The 27,539-nt window shown below is 39.0% G+C and overlaps 2 protein-coding genes across 5 annotated transcripts in view; both read right to left on the reverse strand.

Annotated features, from left to right (window-relative positions):
• Nucleotides 1-6,979, reverse strand: part of LOC131236572 (phosphatidylinositol-3-phosphatase SAC1) — a 34,817-nt gene extending 27,838 nt beyond the window's left edge. The window contains exons 1-3 of one of the 2 annotated variants that reach the window (XM_058233843.1): nt 6,734-6,979; nt 6,443-6,647; nt 6,108-6,273 (exon numbers count right to left, since the gene is read on the reverse strand). In XM_058233843.1, the coding sequence (XP_058089826.1) occupies nt 6,108-6,273; nt 6,443-6,647; nt 6,734-6,874 (512 nt within the window). In that variant the 5' untranslated portion in view covers nt 6,875-6,979. The remainder of the gene's footprint in view (nt 1-6,107; nt 6,274-6,442; nt 6,648-6,733) is intronic. The other variant, XM_058233845.1, reaches the window with a different exon arrangement.
• Nucleotides 6,980-12,414: 5,435 nt separating this feature from the next.
• LOC131236573 (SNF2 domain-containing protein ENL1) overlaps nt 12,415-27,539 on the reverse strand; it is a 39,075-nt gene continuing 23,950 nt past the window's right edge. For all 3 annotated transcript variants that reach the window (XM_058233848.1, XM_058233847.1, XM_058233846.1), the window contains 9 exons: nt 25,215-25,295; nt 25,005-25,123; nt 20,767-20,878; nt 20,376-20,444; nt 20,129-20,223; nt 13,705-13,833; nt 13,246-13,311; nt 13,038-13,167; nt 12,415-12,936 (listed from right to left, as the gene is read on the reverse strand). In XM_058233848.1, the coding sequence (XP_058089831.1) occupies nt 12,775-12,936; nt 13,038-13,167; nt 13,246-13,311; nt 13,705-13,833; nt 20,129-20,223; nt 20,376-20,444; nt 20,767-20,878; nt 25,005-25,123; nt 25,215-25,295 (963 nt within the window). In that variant the 3' untranslated portion in view covers nt 12,415-12,774. The remainder of the gene's footprint in view (nt 12,937-13,037; nt 13,168-13,245; nt 13,312-13,704; nt 13,834-20,128; nt 20,224-20,375; nt 20,445-20,766; nt 20,879-25,004; nt 25,124-25,214; nt 25,296-27,539) is intronic.

A 27,539-nucleotide genomic window follows, 5' to 3' on the forward strand; every position in this document is an offset into this window, starting at 1 on the left:
GATATATCCCACGATATATCTTGCATCCCACTTGTGCGATACAAAATGCACAGGTAGTGCCGATACATTCCACACATTCGATCGGGTGAGCATCTTCAATTTCAGATCCCTTCTTGGTTGAAATTATGTTAAATCAGTGTCAAATTGTTACAAATCCTTTGGTTCTTCATGTTTTACATGAAAAATAATGGAGTTGAAGCTTTGATTTCAATATCCATTGGTTCTTTATGGTCTTCATGTTTTTTTCTCAAAATTTTCCTTCAACCAACTGTCAATTGAGACTAATTTCAAAGTATTTTGGAATATTTGATGAAATGATCATCACATGCACTCTAATTTCGAAATTTGAATGTAGGTAGTCCGATTTGGAGAAATTTCTAAATTTCCCCAATTTCTTGCAATATTGCACTCCAAACATGAAATTAAGCATGTATGAGGGCTGATCTACTGATTTGTCAAGTCCTTGTCAATTTTTGGAAAATTAAAATCAATTTTTAATTAAAAAATTTATTAAAATATTATTATTTTTTTGAAATTTCCCTTCAACCAGCGTCAATTTAAACTAATTTCGAAGTATTTAGGAGCGTTTGATGGAACGATCATCACATACAATCTAAACGTTATACATTCAATTTGAATATGGTTGCATTAGTTCAGTCAAACAACGCATAGTTTCGAACCCTATACAAAGGAAATCTATTATGTGCACTTCTTTTTTACATTTTATGATTTAAAATTGTGTATCAAGGTCTTTTTCTAACAATCCCTGAAGTTTCTTTGAAAAATTCAATCATTTTCCTAATGTTTCCCCATGTTTCCCAAAAAGTGCGATAAATTACCCGATACAAATGATATATCCCGCGCAATAACCAATACATATTTATATCTCGAGGATGCAATACATAACGCGATACCGATATTTCAAACAATGCTTGTTAGAAGCTTGGAAGGTCCTACCTCTATGCACGTCAAAGGGGGATGTCTGGGTCAATAGTTCAACGAAGGGGAATATGCTAACCAAGGGGAACTCTCCCTATTTAGTCCTGAAGGTAATCACATTTCTGTTGCGAAAGGTATAGCCAAGGTTAGGGAAGCTATAGGCAATATTGGGAACTGATCGGGGTTAGGTTCGACGATTGTGAAGAGGATTTCACGGCTTTGTTCAATTTAATTGCAGAAAGGGGCCCCTAAAAGGCAATGTCGCAAATCAGAACACAATTCCTAAAGTAGCTAGAAGATAAAGGGAGCTCAAGAGTTTGGTTTGCACAATTAATTATGAGACAGATGCTCTCCATGGGGGTGAGGAGAAGGGTAGACGATGAAAAGATAGTGATCAATGAAGATCATTCATTAGTTAGGACGTGAGGGGATTGGGTTGCCCCTTGAAGCGAGTCCAAATCAAAAACCTTTGTAGAAGGAACAAGGCTAAGGTTGTAGCATTGCAGGAGGCAAAGTTAGAATCCATTAACAAGCAAGTAATCGACGCAGTTTCAAAGGGAAAATCGAAGGACTAGGTAGCGCTAGATGTTGTTGGCACAACTAGGGGGTGGTAATTATTTGGGATTCATCAATCTAGGAAAGGAAGGACCGGTGGCTTGGGACCTTTTCCCTGTCAATTTTCCTTAAGGACCGGGAATCTAATTTTTGTTGGGATTTTTTCAACAGTTTATAGGCCTAACTCCATTAACCAGCGCCACCGACTGTTGGAGGAGTTGGAGCCAAGTAAACTAAAATGGGGTGTGTTATGGCGTATTTAGAGAGGATTTCAATGTTATTTGCTTCTCTTTCAAGAAATCTTCGGGCGATCACATCACCCGCAGCATGAAAGACTTTTCTGATTGGGTTCAATAGAACGAGATGATCGATCTTCCAATGGGGAATGTGAAGTTCACATGGCCAAACGGTCACAAGAGGTTAATCATATCGAAGCTAGATCTCTTTCTAGTTTCTGCATATTGGATCAACAAATTGCCTTTGATTTTGCAACATGGCCTGCCGCATCTAATCTCGAATCGTCACCCTGTCATTCTGGAAGTGGAAGAGGAAGAATGGGCCCTTAGACCCTTCCGCTTTGAGTGGTCTTGGCTCAAAGTGGGTGGGTTCATTAAGTTGGTGAAAGAATGGTGGGCTTCCTTCCTTATGGAGGGCCACCCGAGTTTCGTCCTATTCCAAAAAATTGAAGCTGCTTAAAGGGAAATTGAACATGTGGAGAAAGGATGTGCTAGTAGCCTGCAAGAAGGAGCTTAATTCCATCGGATATTCAACTTCTTGATATTAAGGAAGAAGGGAAGGAGTTGGAAGAGGAAGAGAAAATTCGAAGGCTCTCTCTCTCTCTCTCTCTCTCTCTCTCTCTCTCTCATATCGAAAGAGGTTGAACGAAGCAGGGATTAAATGGAGGTAGCATTCTAGGGAAGTTTGGTAAAAGGAGGGAGGCAGGAATACAAAGTTTTTCCATGGTGTAGTAAGCAATAGGGTCAAAACCAACAGAATCCACTCGGAGGACGTGGAAGGAGAGAGTCTAGGAGAGAAATCAAGAGTATGTGATTCAATAGTTAAACTCCACACAAATCTTCTTTCAGGTGAATAGTGAAGACATCCGAAACTCAACAATTTAGACTTCCCAAGACCCCAGATGATGTGGTATCGTCAATTGAAAGTCGAGTTCCCGGCGAGGAAATCAAGGCAGCAATAGATGCGCTAGGTAGAGATAAAGAGTCGGTTCTAGACAGTTTCCCTTGGCTTTCTTCCAATTCTTTTGGGAGACGATGAGAAAGGATGCGCATTCTTTTATTTCTAATTTCCTTCTAAATGGCCGACTAGTTTCTGAGTTGGGAGATTCTTTCATAGATTTAATTCCAAAACTTTAGGTCTATGAGCTTAATTGGGGCACCATACAAAATTCTCGCAAAAATCCTGGCCACAAGGCTTTGGCCTTCTCTCGGTTTTGTCATCTCCAAGGTTTGAGGTGCTTTTATGAAAGGCCGTCAGATTTTAGATGGTGCCCTCATTGCCCACGAGTGCATCAACTCCCGTGCCAAAAAAGGTAAGGGAGGATTAGTTTGCAAGTTCAACGTTAAAAGGACCTTTTACCATGTATATTGGAACTTCTTGGACCATATGCTACAAAGGCTAGGCTATGGAGTGAGGTGGAGGGAATGGATGAAGGCCTACATCTAGTCGACAAAATTCTGATTTAGTTAATGGGCCTCTAAAAGGGTTCTTTAGATCCTCAACGGGCATAAGGCAAGGGGGCCCGCTCTTGCCCTTTTTCTTTGAGTGTGCGGATTGTGTAATGAGGCGCTTACTAGACACCACCCTTTACCGTGGTGTGAAGACTCTATGGGGCCCACCATGATGTATGTGTTTTCTGTACATTCGTTTTACCAGCTCATTTTTTGGTGTGAGACCAAAATTGAAGTATATCCAAAGCTCAAGTGGACCACACCATAGGAAACAATGAGAATTGAACGCCTATCGTTTGGAACTTCTTGGGGGGCAGAGAAGTTTTGGATCGAACTGATATTTGTGTTTTCCCTTCATCACGGTGACCCTATGAACAGGTTGGATGACAAATAAACATCATTGCAGGCCCTAGGAAGGTTTCAATAGTGGAAGTCATTATCCCCAATGTCTCCTGGGATGTGGTCCGCTTGAGTTTTGGAAATGCTTAAATTTTGTGCTCATGCCCTAAAATGAGCTGGAAGATGGATGGACAACGTGGATAAAACACATACATCACAATGATTCCACAGAGTCTTCACACCACAATAAAGGGTGGTAAGCGCCTCAATACACAATCCATGTCCTATCTTTGTGATAGTTTTATGGAAGGCCTCAATAAGATGATGGAAATGAGGGTTGCTAGAAACATCATTAGAGGGTTCGCAGTGGATAAGGGAGAGTTATGCATATCTCCTCTCCAGTTTGTAAATGAATCTATTCTATGGGGTAAATCCTGTCCTAGCAGACAATTTAAGGAAGATAATTTATTGCTTCAAAAAGGTATCAGGCCTAAGGGTGAACATGGACAAATGTGAAATGCTCGGCAATGGTATCTCTAAGCAGGAGACTTAATCTTGTGCGGAAATGTTTAGATGCAAGGTCAGTTCTTTCCCATCTTCGTACTCAGGCCTCCCACTTTGCATTGGTAAGCCTACTTCTGACCTTTAGAACAAAGTTATTGAGAGAGCTGAGAGAAAGTTATCGTCCTAGAAGCGCCGACATTTATCTTTGGGGGGAGAATGATTATTATTATTATAGCAGCTAGCTCTAACCTCCCAATTTACTTTCTATCTCGGTTTAAATGTTGAAGGTAGTGTTGATGAGGATGGATCGCCTTAGAAGGGACTTCTTATTGAAGGGAGCTAAGGAAAATCATAAATTTCACTTGATGAGATGGGAGGAAGTCTCCCAAACTTTTAGGGAAGGGGGAGTGGGCATCAATGAGCTGGATGCCATGAATGACACCTTACTAGGTAAGTGGATTTGAAGGTCTGGAGTGGAGGAGGGAAGTCTTTGGAAAGAGGTTATCCTAATGAAATATGGGATGGATAAGGGGGTTTAGCAAACAAAAGGCTCATCTTCATATAATGTTACAGGTTTGTGGATGAAAGATATTACTGGACTTGGAAGGAAATTTAATGAAACATCTGGGTTCGCTCTTGGAGGTCGGAGGAATGTCCAATTTTGGGAGGATGTTTGGTTGAGGGAGATAAGGCATAGTGATGACTTCCCATGCCTTGCAAGTATCTCATCAAATACCAAAATTACAGTTGATTTGCTCTCTTATGGCTAGCTTGATGATGTGTAACCCCCAAAAAAAAAAAAAAAAACCAGCTTTAGGGACTTATCGGTGGAGGAGGAAGAGGAGCTCATATCTCTGCTTACGCGCCTTCAAGGGATTAGACTCTCTCTTTTGGTGAAGGATTCAAAAGCCTAGCTCTTGGATAAATCCAATGTATTCTCAGTCCGCTCCTTTTATAGATTTCTTGTGGGGGATAGCTCCAAGAGAGACTCAGTGCACAACTCCTTTCTATGGCATTGTGGTAACCCTCACAAGGTCACAGCTCTGGCCACGTCTATTGCCTTTACATGCAGAACGAATCAATTGATCATTTGTTCATTCATTGTCCCTTTGTGAGGAAGTTGTGGGAGAACTTTCTTGGCTGCTTTGGGGGGTTGAGGGTGATCCCTGATTCTATCAAGTCTTTCATCTCCTCATCGAGTGGCGGAGGTGTGGGGAAGAAGGGTAGAAGATGTTAAAGAATGGCTCTTCTTGCTGGTATCTAGGCTCTGTGTGTGTGTGTGTGTGTGTGTGTACCAACAGAGGAGTCCAGAAGGTTATTCGGAGGGCTAAGCTGGATGTTAAAGATTGGGTGTTGACATCAAGTAGTGGTGTCGATAGGGATTTTCCTATCTGTTAATTTTTTATTTATTTATTTATTTTTTTTTTTTTGCTGTAATTATTTGGGGTTTTGCCACTTATCAGGGGGTCTGTAGTACCAACAGAGGAGTCCCGAAGGTTATTCGGAGGGCTAAGTTGGATGTTAAAGATTGGGTGTCAACCTCAAGCGGTGGTGTCGATAGGGATTTTCCTTTCTGTTAATCGTTTTTTGGCTGTAATTATTTAGGGTCTGTAATACCAACAGAGGAGTCCTGAAGGTTATTCGGAGGGCTAAGCTGGATGTTAAAGATTGGGTGTCGACCTCAAGCGGTGGTGTCGATAGGGATTTTCCTTTCTGTTAATTGTTTTTCGGCTGTAATTCAGAGAGAGAGAGAGAGAGAGAGAGAGAGAGAGAGATGTACTCCACATACTCCCATTGGCTTCACTTCAGCCATGGGTTCAGGCGAGTCCCGTCGATTCAGCTAATCAGAATCCATTAACTGCCTTCCTTCAGTAGTCCATGGACTACTGAAACATTCCTCTTTAATATATCATACCTTCCCAAACATAATCAAACACAACAGAGAAATGAAATCACCTGAGAACCTTTTTTATTAATATTAAGAGAATCTTATTGAAAAGGAAACCAGGCAATTAATCATCCAAGCTCCTCTCTCGATCTATTTTGATAAAAATAAATCTAATATCAAAAAGACAGCAATACCTTAGCTCAGTCTTGGAATGGGCAATGTCAGTCTGTATCGATGAATGAGGGACGGTGATTAATTGGCTCTCATCGATGCTATAAATCGCGTGACCACATATACACCCTATTTGTCGACGCTTTGTAACAAGGATGAGATAGTACGATTCTAGAAACTTAATGCAACCTAAATTTGAAAAAAAAAAAAAAAAAAAACACAGACACACACAATTTAGAAGGAAAAAAAAGAAAAAAAGAAGGAATAAAGTACAATTAAAAGAAAAGAAAATGCAAGATATTAAAAAAAATAAAATAAAATAATAATAATAATAATAAAAGGTAGAGAGGCACTTAACCTGCAATACCGTAGACCTTCACAACAAATGTGAGACCACCGGTGGAGCGGTTCCCTTCACTGATCCGTTGGAGCAAGTTCTTAACTTCTTGCTGCGTGTAGACGACCGGATCCTCGCTGATGTTGAGTTCTGATGGCTCGGAGCGGTCGATCTTCAGCACTCGGAAGCATCGCCTCCTGCGGTCGCTCCCGATGAGGTAGAATCTCTGATCAGAGCCGTAAATTCAACAAATTGACTGATATTCCCACTAGTAAATGGGGAAAACAAAACGAAGATTGTTAAAATTCTTACTTGCCGGGTTTCGTAGAGCTTGAATTTCTCGAGAGAACACGAGATTGGATCAAGATCCTGGTCGTTTGAAGAATGAATTCGAGTTGCAGGCTTGTGAGGGAGGGTCGATGGATTCAGCTTCTGATTATCGGGTTTTGCCATTGAAACGGCAAGGGTTTTCTAGGGTTTTTGCGATCTCTCTCTCTACTTCCGCCTTTCGGACATTTTTTCTTTGGGTTTTTCCTCTTGCGAGGAAAACAGTGGGAAATGCGCGGGTCGTGTTTCCGGGAGAAGAAGAATTCAATGCACGGCCGTGTTTATGCACACTATACGTGGCTTTTCATTTCTGACCAGCACAGCCCACCACTTGATAATCTACACCATTCATTTGTTGTGACCCAGTAGATGGACCATGAAATTCCAGTATCACAAAATACAGAAACCAACAGTGGGACTAGTTTCTGTTTGAATGTGGACCGTTGCTATGTTTCTCTTCTTAACCGTATATGTTTAGATCATAATCAAAAGGCTGAGATTGTCCAATATATTATAGATTATTTTTGCAATGTCGATCACAGGGGAAGGCAGCATGTGATTGGTCTGGATTACTGAATCATACATCAAAGATGTCGGAATTGAAAACCCGGTGTAGTGAAAAGATGCTTGTTGGTCTCTTTTAACGGTTGTAGATTGCCCTGTACATGGAGATTGGAACCGGATTCGATGGGAAGTGGATTGCTTGCAGCACCCGCTACGGACGGGAAGCTGATTGCGTACTCAGTAAACTCTTTGGGGCCCACCGTGATGTATGTTAATTATCCACGCCGTCCATCTGTTTTTTCAGCCCATTTTAGTGCAGGATCTAAGAATGGAAGCATATTAAAAAGTTCAAGGGGACCACAGCATAGGAAGCTGTAGTATTGGGTACCACAAAAGTTTTGAATAAGTTGATATTTGTGTTTTCCATAGGTCCACATCTTCGGGAGCTTATGAAGGGGTTGGATGATAAGTAAAAATCTCTATTATCATTGGAAATGTTTCAACATGAGACGTCATTATCCCGTGTGGTGCGCTGCACTTGGAAGCGGATTTGCTGGTGGTGATATAGCTGATGTATCAAGTCAGCAAGTTGTGTGGGTCCCATCATGAGGAATGTGTTATATGCAAACCGTCCATCTATTTGGCGAGCTCTTCTAAAGGATTGAGCAAAAAAATAAGACAGATTAAAGATAAAGAGAACCACACTGCAAAAAGCAGGTGGGGGAGGGAGGGGGTTGAACGTCTACTACCATTGAAATCCTTTTTGGGGTTGCAGAAGTTTCGGATCAGTATGAAATTTTTGGGTGGAAAATAAATGATATGGTGGGCCCTACTAATTTTTTTAACGGTGAAAATCATTATCTCCGCTGCTATTTGTGGTGTAGTCCATTTGATATTTGGATATGATTAATTTTTTGTCTAATGCTCTAAAATAATCTTGAAAAATGGATGAACGGTGTGCATATAATAAATACATTATTGTGGGACCATGTCACTTTGATCTCCTCTGAACCGTTCGTACAATCCACTCCGTTCATGAGTTTTAACATAGAGCTAAAAATGAACCGCATTCAAGACTCAAGTGGGCCACACTATGAGAAACAGTGGGGACTAAACGCCCACTATACAAACCTTATTAGGGCCCGCAGAACTTTTGGATCAGGCTTATATTCGTATCAACCCTTCATCATATTAAGAATCTCTTTATGGATGGGTTGAATGGTATGTAAACATCACTTTTAGGCTGTTATTTTAACATGAGCTCACCAGTAGATGGACGGAGTAGATTTCACATGGACATTTTGGTGGACCCCACAAGGCTTCGTGTTGCAGGAACCGTCAGTGATTGGTGTTGTAGGAAACTCACTTTCTCTCACGGAGAGGTTTACTCGAATACATCCCAACGTATTGGGATATGATCCATTAGGACTTTAGCCCTTCAACGCCGATCATCTTTCAATGATTCAAACCGTTTAAACGATGGTCTCAGCTTAGTTGGTAGACACGACAAATACAATCTCTTAAATTGAATTATTTCAAAATTTTGAAATTTAGCTCTTTTACTTTGAAAACGGGCTGTCATCATAATCTGTGCACTCAATCTGATAAATCCTTCATCCAAGCGGAACCCTATGCTATCAACCGTTTGAATCATTGAGAAAAACCTAATTCAAATGGATAAAGTTCCAATGTATCATATCCCAATGAATGGGAATGTATTCGGATTGCTATAAATGCACTTTGGGCCCATCGGAGTCCTAATGTGACATCTACTCCGTCTATGATCTTTTAATGATCACCTGAGCCCTTAAATTAAGCAGATTGGAAGAACGACCGTTGTAATCTTCCATGAGCTCGCCGTTATATTTAAATGACATACAACGCATTCATTAGGTGCGAGCGCTCGACCACGAGGAAGGGAGGAGGGAACTCAAGACCACGTGGCTACGTTGTGTAGAAATCGGATTGCGTACTGAGTTACTCAGTACGCTCTTATGGTATTGAGTAAACTAAGTTGGGCCCACCTTGAATGTATGTGGTTTATCCACACCGTACATCCGTTTTTCCATCTAATTTAAGGGGTTGAACTAAAAATTGGAGCTAAGGCGGATAATACCACGGGAAACACTGGGGATAATGATATCTACCGTTGAAACCTTTCTAGGCGCTGCAGTGATGTTTATTTGTCATCCAACCTCGCTGCAGTGATGTTTATTTGTCATCCAACCTGTTCATAAGATCATGCGGGCATGGATGAAGGGAAAACACAAATATAATCTTGATCCAAAACTTCTGTGGCCCCTATGAATTTTTTAAGGGTAGATGTTCAATTCAACCGTTTCCTGTGGTGTGGTCCATTTGAACATTGGATATGCTACATTTTTTGACTCAAGCCCTTCAATTATCTGCTAAAATGAATGGACGGAGTGGATAAAATACATAAATCATGGTGAACGTCACAAAGTTTACTCAGTAGGCTAAGCGTAGTGAGTTACTATGCAGTCCGCTTTCCGATGTGTACGGATTCTGTAGGGCCACGGTGGTGTAAGTGTTTTATCCACGCTGTCGAGTTTAGAGCATTAGACCAAAATTGAAAGATATCCATAGCTCAAGTGGACCACACCAACAAAGCAGTGGGGATTGAATGCCTACCATTGAAAACTTCTTGGGCCATGGAAGTTTTGGCTCAAGCAGATCTTTGTGTTTTCACTTATCCAAATCTGTCACCTTATGAACAGGTTGGATGGCAAATAACCATCATGGTGGGCATAGGAAGGTTTCAATGGTGAGCATCATTGTCCCCGCTGCTCGCTGTGTTGTGGTACACTTGAGCTTTGAATCTGCCTCTTTTGTGGGCTAATACTGTAAACTGATCTGGCAAAATGGATGGACGGTGTGGATATAACACACACCATGATAGGACCCACAGAAGTTTGCCACGTCAACACTTCGGTTGCTAAGCAATCCGAGTGCACATAGAAAAAAGTGGGGCAAGTTCCTTCGTTGGTAATCTAGGTGGGGCCATAGGGATGTTTGTGGAGGAACAGTGGGGATTGAATGACCATCGTTGAAACACTTGTATGGCCACAAAAGTTTTGTACTAGTATAAGTTTTTCATGTTTTCAGTTCATCCTAGTGGGAATGTCCATATAAACAGTTTGGATAGCATATAAGTATTAAGGTGGACCCAGGAAGGTTTCAATAGTAGGCATTCCTTTCTCTCTTGTGGTTTCGTTGAGTTTTGGATACTCTTATTTTTGCTCTCATGTCCTAAAATGGGACGTAGAAACAGATAGACCGGATATTTGTCACAAACATCATGGTGGCCCCACATAGCTTCCCAGTGCAGGAAGCTCCAGCAAAAGCCTTTTCGCAGGAAATCTGTGTCTGCCTTCGACACAGAGTAGCCGCACTTGAGCTGGCTGGTACAAGTTTGGACTGCATATTGTTGATCCCGTCCATTGATCCGATTGGCCCCTCTTTTGATGGGGATGCTAGCAAAGATCTCCCACAGAAATGGTAAAGAAAAAAAAATGCAGTTGTCACTAGATAAGGCCTACCATTGGATGGCTAGTGTCCTCCAAGAGTATGATTCAGCGGCCCGTAAAATCAGCAGCCTGAATCACCAAACCATGTGCCCACTTCTACATACCACTGGAAAACACCATACGGGGGGAAAAATCATGTTTAATTTCAGTATCAATTGTTAAAATGGCTGTAAAAATTTCATTAGAGTCGTTTGGACGGTGGTAAATGGGGCAAGTAGTAAATGTTTTACTAGCAAATCATTTACTACTTGTGTTTAGATGCTCTAATTTGCCAGTAAATCATTTACTATTTGTAAATAATTTACTATTAAAGTCCCATTCTCATTTCCAAGCAAAAATTTGAGTTTTCATTTACTAGGAAACGAGGAGATGGCAATGGCTCTATTTTTTTATTTTCTTAATGAAAGCCTACAAAAGCAGATTTCATTTACCATTTACAGGTTATCCAAAACCGTAAATCATTTACAACTTAGCCAAATAGACAGGATGTAAATCATTTATAGCCTTTAAGCGATTTAATAATAAATCATTTACAACGTAAACCATTTACACCTATCCAAACGACCCCTTACAGATGGAAACCCCATTAATTCAGAGACTCAGAGTTTGGGCTTAATACAGTTTCAACTCAAATAAACAGAGAAAAAGAGAGGTTATACTTGTGTATAAATTATGTTTATGAGGTCTAAGTTAGAAAACTTCAATTAAACTGATTTTAGTTTCTCTGTGGAGCAATTATGTATATAGTTACTCAAATAGTATGTTAATATTATTCTTCGACTGTCCCAAATCATTCCTTCTCAAGTAACCCTATATAAATTCAGAGACTCAAAGTTTGGGCTTAAATAATTACTCAATTCCATCTGTGGATGGTGATCACCCATTTCTATTTTCTAAATTGCCTAAAATGTTTATTTTAAAAAAAAAAAAAAAAAAAAACATTTGATTTTTCCTCTTCCAAAATATCCAAAAGTTTTAAACATTGAATATACCAGGGTTTTTTCTTTTCTTTTCAATAGACAGTGGAGTCCTTGGGTGCTGTTTGATAGATGCCTAAAAATGAGTTCATCTCAATTTTAGTTTGCAGTAATTATGTATTAGAGAGCTTGATCTCTAATACACAATTACAGTTAGCATGGTGTCATTATGTATCAGAGATCACGATCTCTAATACATAATTACTGTTAACTAAAACGAGATGAGCCCAGTCTACCAAACAGGGCCTTTATACTTGTATGAGGCATGTCTAGCCCACTCGCGAGACAATCCAAATCATCCATTTGGTAGCCAGTATAGTAGATCTTCAATGGTCCAAAAAAGTCATGCCAATCGATGCTTCAGTTCTTCCAATTGCCGGACTTCAAACAAGCAGCCAGTGAATCACCAACAATCAATGGGAAGAAGCCGATCTAACAGTGGACAGATGTCCCATCAAGACATGAAGAATATCCATCCTGACATGATTACTGAACCATAGCCCATCCATGTTGAGTCCTGTCAGATGACCAAGTCTAGATCACATACCCATCAGCCTCAACTTCCCATGGAAATTGTGGGTAGTGAAATGAGAGCATAAAAATCAATGAAACAAGTTACTATGCGGAGAAATGAAGATCAGAATGAAAGGGATTTGGATCTTTTCATTGATTTCATAGAAAGGCATACAAGTATCTATACAAGAATGTAATGTGTACTCCATCTACTAGGAACAAGATATTCCAATATCTACATCTGAATGTGTAGATGGTGCAAAAATGCTGCCTAGTGCATCATCAGCAGTTGGGGCATGTGGTTAATTAAAATACATGCCAATTTTTTGTGTAACAAGCCGCTTAGTTTTACAGGAAAAAAAAATTGATAACAGAAGTATTTAGGGTTTCAACCATTGCTTTTCTATATATTAAAGGGGGGAAAAAAGTTGATGTACCATACCAAGGATGCATGCTTTCCATTGTAGAAACTGATTGACAAGCTTCAATCAGTTCGGAGCCTTTCAAACCTCCCAGAGATGTCATCCAAATCAATGACTTCTTCCGCCCTACTCTGTGACTTGCTAATCTTATCAAGTTCTAAATTCAATTCAACTATCTGCCTTTGTATTTTCTCTCCTTTATCCGGCAACTTTGAAACCAGAGCCTGAAACCGATTTGTGTTAAAATGAGCACGCCACTGCTCGTGGGTCAGAAAGGAAATGTCATGAAAAACACATAGTAGAGTATGCAAGCCCATTATAGTACCTTGTTGGCCAAAGTCTGACCCATGCGTTCAATTCTCTTCTTAATTTCCTCCGCTTTTGCTTCTTTCAGAGCACTTTCAGTCTCTATTCTCCATTGTTGCTTATCTTTAGGATTGAATGCATACTTGGCCCTGTCGACAGAGGAATTAGTTTCCCAATTTTCCAGAAAGTAATTAAAGAAGAGCTGGCAGACTTCCAGAGAGCCATACCCATCCACATCACGCTCGAGTGAAGAAAGGCTTGATGATGGGCCCACACGCATAGCACCCATTTCTCTGCACTCAAACATTGAGCTAATAAGATTTTCTTTTTCTTTTCTTTCTTCCTTTTTTTAAGATAGTAAACATGTATGGTGTACCCCAACCCCACAGCAAACTTATGAGCCGAATCCAGTTCCCAATGAAAGTACAGCAAATGAATATCAAAGTTGAGCTAAACAAACTGGTAGATATGCTACAGGTCACAGAAGCATTGAAGGAAACATGGGAATATCATGAGAAACATGGTAGGAACCTGCACTGTAGGGGAAAAGAGGCAAACAAGTTGGATTCTATGCTTATGTAGCATAGACGTCTCCAGTTCCTTTTATCCTAGATACATTGCACAAATACAACTCATGTATCTCTCTGTCTATGTCAACATGGTTGCATATGAGGGTACGGCCTTACCTAGCCACTCTCTCGTCTTCCTGCACCAACTGTACTGGTTTAGTCTTAGAGAAGAGAAGACTATGGTGGCTAACTCCAGCTATACCTTGAGACTCCAGAAATTTTATATGGCTCTTCAAAGAGTCTTCCCTATTAGAAAGAAGGAGAGAAAATCAGGAGTTCCGATGACAGTATGAAAGGAAGCCAATCATCAGCATGTCTATTCAATTGTTGAAGCCTAGCGTGCAGCAAAAACAAGAAATTGAATCATTGATTTTCACAAATTATTAGGCAGTACAAAAATTAAACAATAATTACCATCTCATCTCATGATTATTGATGACTAATTGTTTTATATCAATTATGACTAGAGATAACGATAAATGCTGCTGGAAGTACATAATGTTGGTTTTCTCTTGCCTTGTTTCATTTTTTCCCCTTTTGGTTCAGTTTTCAATGAGAAAAGAACTGTCTATCATGAAATCAATTATTTACTACATAATAAAAGGTGTCATCTCTGGAAACAAATCCTTATACATTAAAAGGTGCCTAATAGTTTTTTACCAATACATTCAATATGCACCAAATGGGTTATAACATTTTTGTGAAGAGTGGCACTTTTAGCGTTTCCTTTAACAGGAAGAGAGAGAGAGAGAGAGAGAGAGAGAGAGAGAGAGAGATTTCTTGTTCCTTTTCTTAAAAAAGTGTATGTTACTCTTCCAAGCATTTTTTCAAAATCCTAGCTTCTTTAAAAATTCTTGATAAAAGGAGATGACATGACAATGTTAAAATCTGGTGTATAACATTTTTGTGTTGCAGCAAGAGAATATCAAAGTAAAGGAAAAAAAAAAAAAGCAGCCATGTGGGATAAGTACAGATGGAAATGGACATGTGAAAGCTCGTATGAGCAATTTGCTAAAACTGGATGATAGCAAGTTTAAGAATCGAGCTGCCCGGTAAGATGGCACTCACAAGCCACAAGATTAGGCATGCAACGGTAAATGACTAATGCGTTAACACAATACCATAGAATTAAGAAAGGTGCATTTTGCCATCAATAAGGTCGAGGCACAAAAGTTTTGTAGTGATGAATAATGTAAATAACAGAACATGGGAAATTAGAGAAAACATTCAAACCGTCTCTTGCATGGCCTGAAGGCATGAATCTTGCAATACGATAGAAAAAGACTGTAATTACATTCTTATTGAGGTTGCAAGACCATGTGCTAAGGAAACTACAGACGCCTAGTAAGCAAAGTAACTTTTGTTTGGGATGGTAAGGTCTGAAACAAGGTATTCAATATCGGTTACGGTGGCCATAACGGCCACCACTGTTACAGTGATTTTTTATTTTTTTTGAAAAAAAAAAAAAAAAACTGTATCAGCTCCACTAGGACATTAGGACTACGGCCATAATTCATAACAGTTCCCACTGTTACCGTTACGTAACTGTTTTTAAATACCTTGGTCTGAAAGAAGGACAAGAAGAAGACCTCAAAGTACTTAGAGGTGATGGGAAGGGATACAAAAGCTTTTAAACTTACCATAAGAGGGACTTGGAAGGATTTTTTGGCAAAACAAGATTAGTTGATAATGGTCATGGTGATTATTCAGCTGAGTGAAACTAAGGTTTCTTCTTGCCTCTTGAAATTTTCTTTGATCAAGAGATCACCATCCTCACAAGCATACTCTGATTTTGTTGATTCAGATCTATTCATTTGTCAAGTTGACTATTGAGAGTGCCTAAAGGCATAATTTGCCTCTTCCAATGCATAGAGTTAGTGTCATCAGGCTTGATGCAAGTAACGGGTTGATGCAGGACATGGAAAATTAAATATGATATGCAAGATTGCAGGCTTAGATCACACCAATTCAGAAACAATCACACAAATTCCACATCCCACATGAAAATCCAAACATTCAATTAAAGGGGAATCTATGCTGGTCCAAGCCGACACAGGCTAGGACTGGACCAATAAAATTATAAACCAAACAATGTCAAAGGGAAATAAAATCAACTACTCATGCATAAAAATCAGTCCCTAATCCAAAGGATTCCCTAATTTCAATTCAAGGAACCCTAAGGTGATAAAAAGGGGCAAATCAATTAGGGATCATGTAATATAGGGTTAGGATTCATGAAAAAAAACGGCTATGAGAGGATAAAAGAAGATAAAAACCTGAACCAAAAGATGATCCCGCGTGTGGACAGCAACAATGGTCCAGATGGACGTGTGTGTGATCCCGGCCGCACGTGTGTGGGGCCCACTATTCAGAAAAAGGCCACCTTGGCCCTGGTCGGCCAGGGATGGACTCCAAAACCTCCAAATTTCAGCTCGATCCGATGTACGGTTTGTGCGTGGTGCTCCGCCGAAGTTTCAGCTCGCCTGCAGGCCGAAAATCTGCTGTAATGAAGAAAATTGATGCAACAAAGGACGAATTTGAAGCATGGATGGTGGTAGAAGATAGAAAAAAAAGAGATGATGGAAGATGGGGTGAATTGGGATCGATGTGGCTTCGCACTACGGTAGTTAGCCCTTCGAAAAGGGAGGGCTTCGCACCCACTTTTGAATTCTTCCACAATTCACGAAGAGAGCAGAAAAATAAAGCAGGAATTTTTTTATTAACTTCAATGAATGAAAAGAACTACAAGGGGTGCCTATTTATAGGGAGAACCCTATACCCAAAAACTCGCACCATGTGTGACACCTATTACTTGGCGATTAAGTAAACTAAAATAAAAATCAAACGAGAAAATCTAAAGCGTTCACGATGTTCTAAATAATAACAATAAGCAAAACCTAAAATATAAAACCAATCCGATGAGTGGGCCACGATCATGAGATCCCATGGTGGGCTTTTCTTGACTATCGGGCCACTTTTCTGAACCAAAAATTGTCTTCTAGCTAGGAGGCCCTCTCTGGACGTCGTCATCGAGCCAGATCGATGGTGGGGTCCTCCTTCTGCATACGTACGTGCGTAGGGGGGGCGGCGTGAGTGCGCGTGTGCACGTGATGTCCCCATCACGGGTGGAGAAGCCAAAGATTGAGAAGAAAAAGCCAACAAAAGATAGAATACCAAACATAACAAGAACAAAGAATTGGATAGAGAATGCCCCTTCCATCCATCAACAGAATCAGTTCATTAACATAGTCTATTAAAATAATATTTTGGGACTCTAAAAGTCATAATCTTATTCCAATATAACAATAGAATGTGTGTGTGTGTGTGTAGAAACAATAACTGAAACCTTACATCATCTTCACCTAAGCCTCATCCAAACCAATAGAAGTCAGCTACATGAATTCTTTTTCCGCTATTCCACTCTATCAAGGGAATAGGTCATCAAGTCTTTCCAACTACCCCATCTTATTACCTATTGATGCTTATGCCTAAGTTCATTTGAATGCATTCATTTCTAATTCTATCCTTCCTCATTTGTGCACTTGTCTGTCTTAACATCCTCATTTCAGCTTCACTCATCCTATGAACATTTTGTTCCTTATCATTTCAGCTTCACTCATCCTATGAACATGTTGTTCCTTAATTGCCCAACATGTTGTCCCATAAAGCATGGCTGGCCTTATAGCTATTCTATAAAAAAATTTCCCTTCAATTTAATTGGTACACGGTGATCACATAAATTTTAGAGGCACATCCCCATTTCTTCCACCTAGCTTGAATTCTATGGGCAACATCCTTCTTAATCTCTCCACTCTCATGATTTATCAACCCAAGATATCGAAAGTGGTAATTTTGGAAAGCTTCTTGGTCAGCAATCTTATTTCCACTCTTTTTTGTTACTAAAATAGCACTCCATATACTATGTTTTAGTACGACTAATTTTAAATATTTATATTCTAAAGCACTCCTCCATAATCTAGCTTTGTCTTTATGCTCTCCCTTGTCTGGTCAAACAAAACCATGTCAGTTGCAAACAACATACATCATGGGATCTCTTCCTTTAAATGCCTCGTTACCTCGTCCACAAACAATGCGAAAAGATACAGGCTCAATGCTAGCACTTAGTGCAGGCCTACAGTAATTGGGAACTCACTTGTCCCTCCATTAGTGGTCCAAACATTATTACCACTTCCTCATAAATATCTTTAAGCATGTCAATGTATCCTCTTGAAACTCCCTCGTTTACCAACACCCACAAAATTCTCTCTCTAAGCACCCTACCATATTCTTTCTCTAAGTCAATAAAGACCGTGTGGAGATCCTTCCTTGTCTCCTTATATTTCTCCATCCATTGTCTAAGTAGAAAGATAGCTTCAGTGGTAGCCTTCCTTGGCATGAAACCAAACTGATTTTCTGATATCTTTGTGTTATGCCTTAGTATTTAATCACTCTCTCCTAAAGCTTTTCATAGTATGGTTTATAAGTTTAATCCCATGATAATTAGTGCGGCATTGGATGATCCTCTATTCTTATAAATAGATACCCTGTACTATTCTTCTATTAGTCTAGCATTTCTTTTCAATGTTACAATGTTGTTAAACAACTTTGACAACTAAAATACCCAACACCTCCTGATGGGGACATCATGCGCATGCCCCCCACCCTACGCACGTACTCAAGGAGGAAGAAAGCCACACTATCGATCTGGATCGACAACAACATCTATGGAGGGCCTCTTAGTTAGAGGGTCGTGCTATGGAGCATTGGAGTGGACCCGATCATCATAGGGATTCCACCATTGGATCTCATGATCGTGGCTCACTACCCTAGATGATCTAGGATTTTGAGTTTTGGTTATTATCGTTATTAGAAACATCATGAACGGTTTTGATTGCGTTGATTAGTTGTTATTTTTGTTACTTCGTCTCTAAGTAATAGTGTGCGTACATGGCATGGCTTTTGGGGTTTAGGGTTTTCTTATAAATAGGTAACCCCATGTAGGTTTTTTTTCATTGAAGTTTATGAATAAAATTCTGCGTTTTTTTCTTCTCTATTCCTCGGAGTTGAAGAAGCTAATTGGCTACGAAACCCTCCCTTCCTTGAAGGGCTAACTACTGTGGTGCGAAGTCACAACCATCCCAAATCGTCCCCACCTCCTACACTCCATATCCATCATCTCCCACAGCCCTCCCATCTTCAAATTCACTCCTTTTTGTACCCAAGTTCTCATCTACAGCAGATTTTCATATTCTGGCCCTCCAAGGGGGGCTAAAACTTCGGCGGAGCACTACACACACACCGGACCGCGGATCGACGTGAAATTTGGCGCGAGGGTGGACCTCCCCTGACCGACTAACCCCTAACTGGCCATTTCCAATTTCGTGGGCCCCACACACGTGCGGATAGGAACCTACGCAAGTGCGTCTGGGCTGGGTTGTTGTCCACACGTGTGGACTGTCTCGGGTTATTCTCTCTCCCCTATTTCACTCCTCTCTCACCTTAAATCCCTAACCCTAGATAATCCCAAATTTTAAAATTTTCAACTTTTGCAAACCCTAGACTTTCCCCGAATTGAAACATGGTGAATCTCTTGAATTGGGGAACAATCCTTTGCAAGAGTGGATGAATTTTACACTCCTTTGGGTATTGTTTGGTTTATAATTTTATTTTCCATCCCTAAACATGTGTAGACTTGGACCCCTGTAGACTCCCCTTGTTGAATGTTTGATCGTATGTGGGACGTGGAATTCTGTGATTGTTTAAAATTGGTATGATCTAAAGCTTGAAATCTTGCATGTCATATTTAATTTCATGTTCTGCATCACCTCCCATGCACTTTCAAACCTCTATTGGTATACAATCTGATCTGAAGGCCTTTCCTATTTTCGTCTTTCTCAAAGTTTCTTTCACTTCAAATATCCTAATCATACAAAAGCATGTATAGTCACCTATGTCATTTGATTTTATGGTTCCTTCTATGACGATCCCATGCTCTCAGAGTGGTTGTCATTTAACCTTTTTTTTCATATAAATATTATTTATACAATAAAATATGGGTTACATGATGAATGTACCATGAGTAAAAATCACTATAAATAGTTAATTCTGCTTTGACAATAAACAAATTACATGTAATCAGATACAACAAGATGTGTTCAGGTAGCTAGACGAACACTTCATCCTCAACCATTCAAAAGAGTCCATAGGGTCGATTTGTGCAACATCAACACGTCAACTCATGAGATTCACATGTTTAAACAAACTTCATTTTAAAGTGTCAACACATTGGGTGGAAAGGGCTGATTCCCCTGAAGTGATGGATATCATGTCTAGGTGACAATGGCTCAATCCATGTCAACAATAACGACATTTAAACTAACAAATTCCATTTTCCAACAAAAGTCCATAACAATGGGAATAAGTTTAATTCAAAATTTAAACACTCTAGTGACACACAAAATACTGGAATGTACTGGATAAATGAGCAGAGATGACTATTGTAAAGGCATTTTAATTGCGAAATTAAGCTCAGCATATGTACATTTTGTGTTGGCAATCATGTTCTTCATGCAACTGCTGTTGAGTAAGTGAAATATCAAATCCCTGTTCTGGGAGACTAAAAAGCTCCTGAAGATCCTGAAAATGTTGAGCTTACGAAGTTATCAACCATGGAAGTGGGCATCAATTCCTTGAAAAGGCAATGATCAAAGACCAAATTGAGCACAAAAGATGTCTGAAATGATAACTTCTGAGAGTTCAATAACTAAATACATTTTCCAACAACATACTCTCTTGCTGAAGTAACGAGTCTGTTCTTTGTGCTCCGTTGCAGTTTTAAATAGGCCTCCCTTGAAAACCTGGAAAAATGCCTCTAAATCAGTTCGCATCATGCCTGTCACACTGAATTCAGAGGAAAGAAAACCAGGGCAGTAGTAAAGAGAAAACAAGAGAAGCCCTATGTTGAACAGAACTCACCAAAAAAAGAAAAAGAAAAGAAAAGAACTCAAAATCTAGGACAGAGAAACCTCAATATGCATAAAACAGGACATGCATAAATACAGATGAAAACAGTAATGCGTCTCCAGATATATATAGAATAAGCAGAGACATGACAAGGTTACATTAACAAATAAACTTTATTGGAGACCACCTGGAAAATTAGTTCAAGCAAAATTTCACCTGCATTTTGTAAATCTTTTCTTCAATGGTGCCGCATGTCATTAGACGGTAAACAAGAACATCCTTGTTTTGCCCAATGCGATATGCACGATCGACACTCTGGTTGTCCGTACTGCATAAACAGCCAAGAACAAATCCGTAACTTGTTACCCCAAGAAGTTAAACAATCCATATTTAGGACAAACTATTTTGTATTAGGAGTAGGACCGAAACACTTCAATTGAAGTAACCAGTGAACAACTCAATGGTTGCATTAGCCCTTTTTACATCACATCTAGCAAGCATTGTTTATGGGAATAAATTCACAAACCACAATAACTAGTTTTCAAAATGTATCATTTTCATATTGACCAGACATAAATAGCATGACCGTATTCCTAGAAAAAAAAAAAAAAAAAAGAGGAAAGCAAAGTAAGCTAAGAAGGGAATGCAACATAAACAGAAAACAATTAAATGCCCTTATCTTTTTCCATCTTTCTTTCTTTTTATTATATTTTCTTTTTTTCCTTTTGTTTAGAGGTAAGGAAAATTTATTGAAAAAGAGAAGACAGGACAGGGATGGGGAATCAATGCCCCAGAAAATACAACTAGCAAGGCTAAAAAGGGTTGAAAGACTAAAGAGGACAATTGGCAAATTGCTGTAGTAACAAAGCCCAAGCAACCACATCCAATTTGGCCTTCTTGAAAATCGTATCAATATAACTACTATGATTGCAAAAGCATGTATTATTGCATTCCGCAAGAGAGAGACACCACATAATTTTCTCCTCATGCCACATACAGAAAAAAAAAAAAAAAAGTGTCAATTGAAATTGGCATCACCCAACAACACTGAAAAAGATCAAACAATCTTTCCCAAACAACTCTCCTGAAATGCAGTGCACAAAAAGGTGAGCCATAAATATAGCATCCTGAAGACACTAATACAAACATTCGGGAAAATCATGTTTTTACTAATGGAACCAGTTAGAAGGAGTGAGTTGGTTCAAGTTGAAGGTTCTAAAGGGCAAGGGAAAGGCCCAAAAGCACGTGGGTGGAGGTAGTAAGAAAAGGACCTATGCTTTAAATGAGGATATTGCCCATGATAGAGTGGGGTAATAGGATTCATGTAGGCTGTAGTTGACCCCAATTAGTTCAAATAAGGCTTGTATGACAAGGATGTCTTTTTTTCCAATTACTAGTGATTGTGAGCACCTTGTTCTAACCCACCAACCAACCAAAAGGCAAATGACCCTGGGCGGGGCCCACTTGTGACCAAAAGTATACCGCCAGATCGCAAGATGCCAAAGGAGAAGAAGAATACATCACCACATAAAAAGATCTAACAAGGTATCTTCCAACCTCCAATCCCAACCATCAACATCACACACAATTAGGACCTAAGAGTTCCAAAAAAAAAATCCATTAATCACACCATCTCCAACGATACCTCATCCGTCAAGTTCTTGCGACATGAAGGAGCCAAACCGTTTCCTTTACATAACGATAAAGCCGTAGTGTAATCGTTTTTTTAATACCATGATCACACCACTTCATGTGGTGGAACTTGTGCTTGTCTTCTGGGCCTCTCCATAAAAAATTAAAAAAAAAATAAAATTTAAAAATTAAATTAAATTAAAAAAAAAAAAAATCCCTTGAGATCTTTTCCCATCTATTGATAACACAACAAGGCATTGAAATATGGACACATTGTACAAAGCCATATTGGTCATGGCCACTTTAATCAGCATAATTCTATCCCCAAGAAACACATATATACACTTCCAAATAAAAAGTTTTCTTCCAATCCTCTCAACCACCATATCTGATAAATGAATAGTGGGTTTCCAATTACAAAACGAAAGGCCCATATAGCAGGAAGGTTGCCTATCTTGCAACCTAACAGCCTAGCTAATCTCTTAACTTCCTTAAAAGCCAACCTAATGCCTAACGTCTCACTTTTACGAATATTAATCTTCAGTCCTCAGACAACTTTGAAGCACCTACTAACTTATCTAAGATTGTCGACTTTCAGTACCTCAGCATTATAGAAGAGAAACATGCCATCTACAAAATATAGATGAGAAATCTAGAGGCTTGCATTTTTTACTTTGAACCCATTGAATAACTTTCTGCCTAGCGCCTTTGCCACAAACAATGTTGTCAAAATCGTTATCGTATCGCAAATCGTAAGAGGGATTGAATCGTATCGAATCACAAATCGTAAGATTTTTTCTGATTTTAAAATATACATATAAAAAACAAATGAAAAAAATATAAGTAAATCAAAAGAGATTAAAATTTCATTAATCCATTTCCCTTCAACTTGTACCAAAAAAGTAATAAATATCATGATATTATCAATTGAGAAAATGTATGTGGTATACATATCATGATATTAAAGGGTTCTTGTCTTTTTCCTTCTTTTTTTTTTTTGTCATTTGAGAATTTTACCTTAAAAAGCATACAAGAGTCCCTTAATATTTTAGTTCTTTTGTACCTTTCTAAAGTGTAGAATCATGTTAGAAAAAAAATGCCATTTGATTCCATAGTGAATAGTAACTTGATTTATTTGTTTTAGGTTTTTGAATATCAAAATCCCCAAATCTCCACTTGCGCCACCCCCCTCCCCCCCCCCCCTTCTCTCTCTCTCTCTCAGAAAAAAAATTAAGGATATATTAATAGGGTTGGCCTTTTTCATGTTTTATGAGCAAAAGGGTACAAAAAAAGAAGAAAATTTGAATAAAAAACTTTTAAAAAAAAAAAAATTTTGAAGTAATTTTTGGGTGCATTATGTAATCTATGATTATCTTACGATTCAATACGATTATTGTACAATTCGTACGATTATTTGGAATTTGTGATTTGGGTGCACGATTCAAATCGCACCCATACGATACCATATGAATCGAACAATTCATTTCATAAATCGTACGATTTTAATAACACTGGCCACAAACACAAAAAGGAACAGAGGTGGTGCGTCACCCTGACAAAGACCTTTCAAATGCCTAAAGAAGTCCCAAGGTGTTCATCAACTTTCTCTTTCCTAACATCGCCATGGCCAACCCCCTTCATTTCTTTGCTAGCCAATTGGAAGGCTTCCTAATAAATGAGCACCCTACAACTTTTGTTGAAGGAGGTGAATCGTCATCTACACTACTAAGTTTCAGTAGGTGTTGGGCCAAAACCCATCATTTTCCCCCTCAGAGCACTTGATCCATACTTTATGAACTGTCAGGTCTTCTATTGAAGAGCCGCAAACCATTCATCTCATATAAGTCAACCTCTAATTTGTCAATAGAAACAAATTGCACGAAAGCGAAAGACCTGAAGATGGTAAATCTCTTCGACCATAAAATCACAAACCCCACTACCTTGCTAACCTCACAAAGGCCCAAAAGAAGTCCATGTCAGACCATTCTTCTAGGATCGAACACTGAATGGCTTCTCTTGTAGCATTGTAGTTCAATCCATTCCTCAATGCAAGATTGGTATCCATTTCCTTCTTCAGCCTTTCTATCCACTCCCTTTTCTTTTTAGTAAGTAAAACTATAAATATCCATTGCCTCGCATAAGTTAAAAATTATTTCTAACTGCTATTAAGGGCATACATATGCAAAATCTCCATATTTTTTGGCATGTGTGGGGTGAGGTGAAAAAATGACACCTTTCATATAGACCATGCTTTTGTTACTCACCTGTGTATGGATTCGTTCTACCTGCTGCAATAAATGTTTGCTTGTGTATATTTTACCCCTGGTCACGTCTGTTTTTTAGAGGATTGTCATGTTTAACTTTGATAACATGCTGATGTCAAACGAATACTAGCTTAAATGAATAGTATACTTTGTGTTTAGGATCTTTTTGTAATGGATACTTCGTGTTTAGGATCTACAAAGCAAAAGAGGCTGCAATGCTAGGACAAGGACTAGAAGTGTGCCAAGCCCACTTGATATCCAATCAGAATAGAAATGACCAAAGTTGAAAAAGAAGGGAGACTATAATTAGAGAAAGACTTGATGGGAGACTAAACTTGGTGATTAGAATATATATATATATATATATATATATATATATATATATTTATGTTTTTAAAAGTGGTAAATAACTATTCATTAATATCAACTTAAACTTGGAAAAATAAAAAGGCTTGAGTTCAGATCCACTTTGTTAAGATGAGGTAAACATTCAGCAAGGCACCATAATTGTCCCTGTTTGATTTCTTTTAATTTGTCCCATTTGAGTATTGAGGTCACCTTGGATTCCATGCTGGATCAACCACAATCACACGGTCTGCTTTTGTGAGTGTAAGACCGAGACCACCAACTTGAGATGTCAAGAGAAAGATAGAAGCCCCTTTACCCTCTTGGAAATCCTAAAAATGAAAACAATGATGATTCCATAACAAACTTATTAAGAAAAAAAAAAGAACTATTAATACTTCATTAAGCAATGAACACACTAACATTCACAATCTTCTCTCTATCAAAAGCTTTGGTGGTACCATCAATGCGTAAAAATGTGTAGCCCTTTGATAATATTGCTTCCTGCAAGACCCATATATATATATATATATATATATATATATATATATATATATATATATATATATATATATATATATATATATATATCCCAAAATCAGTTGGCATATGAAAGCAATTGTATAATAAATTCAAAGCAAACAGAAAGAAGTATTGTGACAATCCTCAGAGAATTCACAACTTAAGGATGTAGGTAGGCCGCTATCTTGGCGGCTTGGCACAGTTTGTTTGTAGTTTGTTTTGGCTGATAATAAATTTCCAGTTATCTTTCAAAAAAAAAAAAAAAAAAATCAAAAATCTATCACTGGCTAAAGATGTATGATGTGCACAAAAGTAGGCAAAAATGGCTAGAGCACTAAAAGATATAAAGGAAATTGAAGCATCAAAATGAACAAACCTCTACCTCCTTCCTTCACACAATCCTTAAGGTTTTTATAGGAGATAGTAGGAAATTGGGAAGACGCCAGTTCATCTCTGGAAAAAGGTTATTGAAAGGATAGAGAAAAAACTTTCAACATGGCAGTGTAGATATGTATCATAGGGGGGAGGCTCACTCTAATTCAAGCCACTTTTTTCGAATATGCCAATTTACTTCATGTCGTTCTTCAGATGCCCAACTAAGGTGGTTGATAGACTTGAAAAGCTAAGACGGGATTTCTTCTAGATGGGACCCAATGTGGGGAAGAAGTTCCATCTCCTTAGATGGGGAAACTACAGACCGATGTCAGAAGGACAAGTGAGGATTAAGAATTTGAGCATCATGAATCTTGCTCTTCTCGAGAAATGGCATTGGAGATTCGGTGTCGAATCAGGGAGGTTATGGGTGGAAATCGTGGCCAGCAAATATGGAGTTGATGAGGGCAGTTGGTATGTTAAGAGGTCGTCGCTTTATCATGCTTCGAGTATTTAGAAAGGGATTGTGTCAACTGAACATCTAGTCCGGAGCAGGGTTGCGTTTGCTCTTGGAAACGGTTCTCGCATCCGTTTCTGGGTGGACATTTGATGTGGCGACACAGCTCTCTAGGAGGCATTTCCTAGGTTTGCTCTTTTTGCCCTGGATCACCATATATTAGTGGCCAGATGCTTCTCTGTTGTTGGAGAAGTGATTGTGTGGAGTCCCCCCTGTCGTAGGAACACAACTAATGATGAGGTGATTGACTTCATTGCCTTGTTAGAGTGTTTAAGTTCGTGGTCCCATCTTCGGATGTTAATGCCTCGATTTGGAAAGCCCAACCTTCTAGGAGATTCTCTGTCCAATCGTTGTTTCATGCCTTATCTACCACAAATACATCCGCGAGCCCATCTCATCCTTTCCACCACTGGTTCTATGGGGCTCCGCCGAGTGTGGTGGTTTTTGTTTGGCTAGTGGGGAGGAAAGGAATTTTGACGATCAATAACTTGTAGCAAAGATCCTTTATTCTTCCCAACATTTGTCTAGTGTGTTTGAAGGACGCGAAGTCTATCGATCACTTGTTTATTCATTGCCCTTTCATTCAAACAGTGTGGAATTTTTTCTTCACCGCTATGCATGTAGCCTGGGTAATGCCAAAATCGGTGGATGTTCTCCTTTGGGCCTGTCATGACAACAGTGTTCCAAAATTGAGGAAAGCAACTTGGCAATTGCTCATCATGGCTATTTTTTGAACCATTTGGAAGAAACAAAATGATCGATGCTTTCAAGATAGATGCACCTCAGTTGATGACTTGATACAGAACATCATTAATCTTTTGTTGATTTGGGTCCCTCATGCTGATGAGGCTAGTGCTGCTCTTAATCTTAATATCTTGTTCTTAGCTTTGCATTCTTTTCCCGTTTTACGGGCATTCTAATAAATTAGTGTTTCCTCTTTAAAAAAGGATTTTCAATAGCTTTGTAGCATGGTGTGCAATGTAAAAAAAAAAAATGCTATATAGTACGCTACACGCTACATAGCGTGTACCATATGTAGCATATGCTCAACCATTCTTTGGTTTTTTTTTTTTTTAAGATTTAAAATTTGTTAGTTCAACTACTGATGTGGTGGTGACCCATCCTCCTCACGTGTGACAATGATGTGGAGCTATCAAGACCATCCAAATAGTGGGTCCTATTGTAAATGGATATATACTTGCACCCATATTAGACAATCTTAACTATCTATAAAAGGGCCTCCACGTGTACGGTTGAGGACTTATGACACATTGTAAATGGTGTAAAACTCACATCTAAATAAATGTCTTAAAACTAAAACCCTCTTTCTAAACCCT

Source organism: Magnolia sinica, chromosome 2, assembly GCF_029962835.1.
Source record: "Magnolia sinica isolate HGM2019 chromosome 2, MsV1, whole genome shotgun sequence".
Lineage (NCBI taxonomy): Eukaryota > Viridiplantae > Streptophyta > Magnoliopsida > Magnoliales > Magnoliaceae > Magnolia > Magnolia sinica.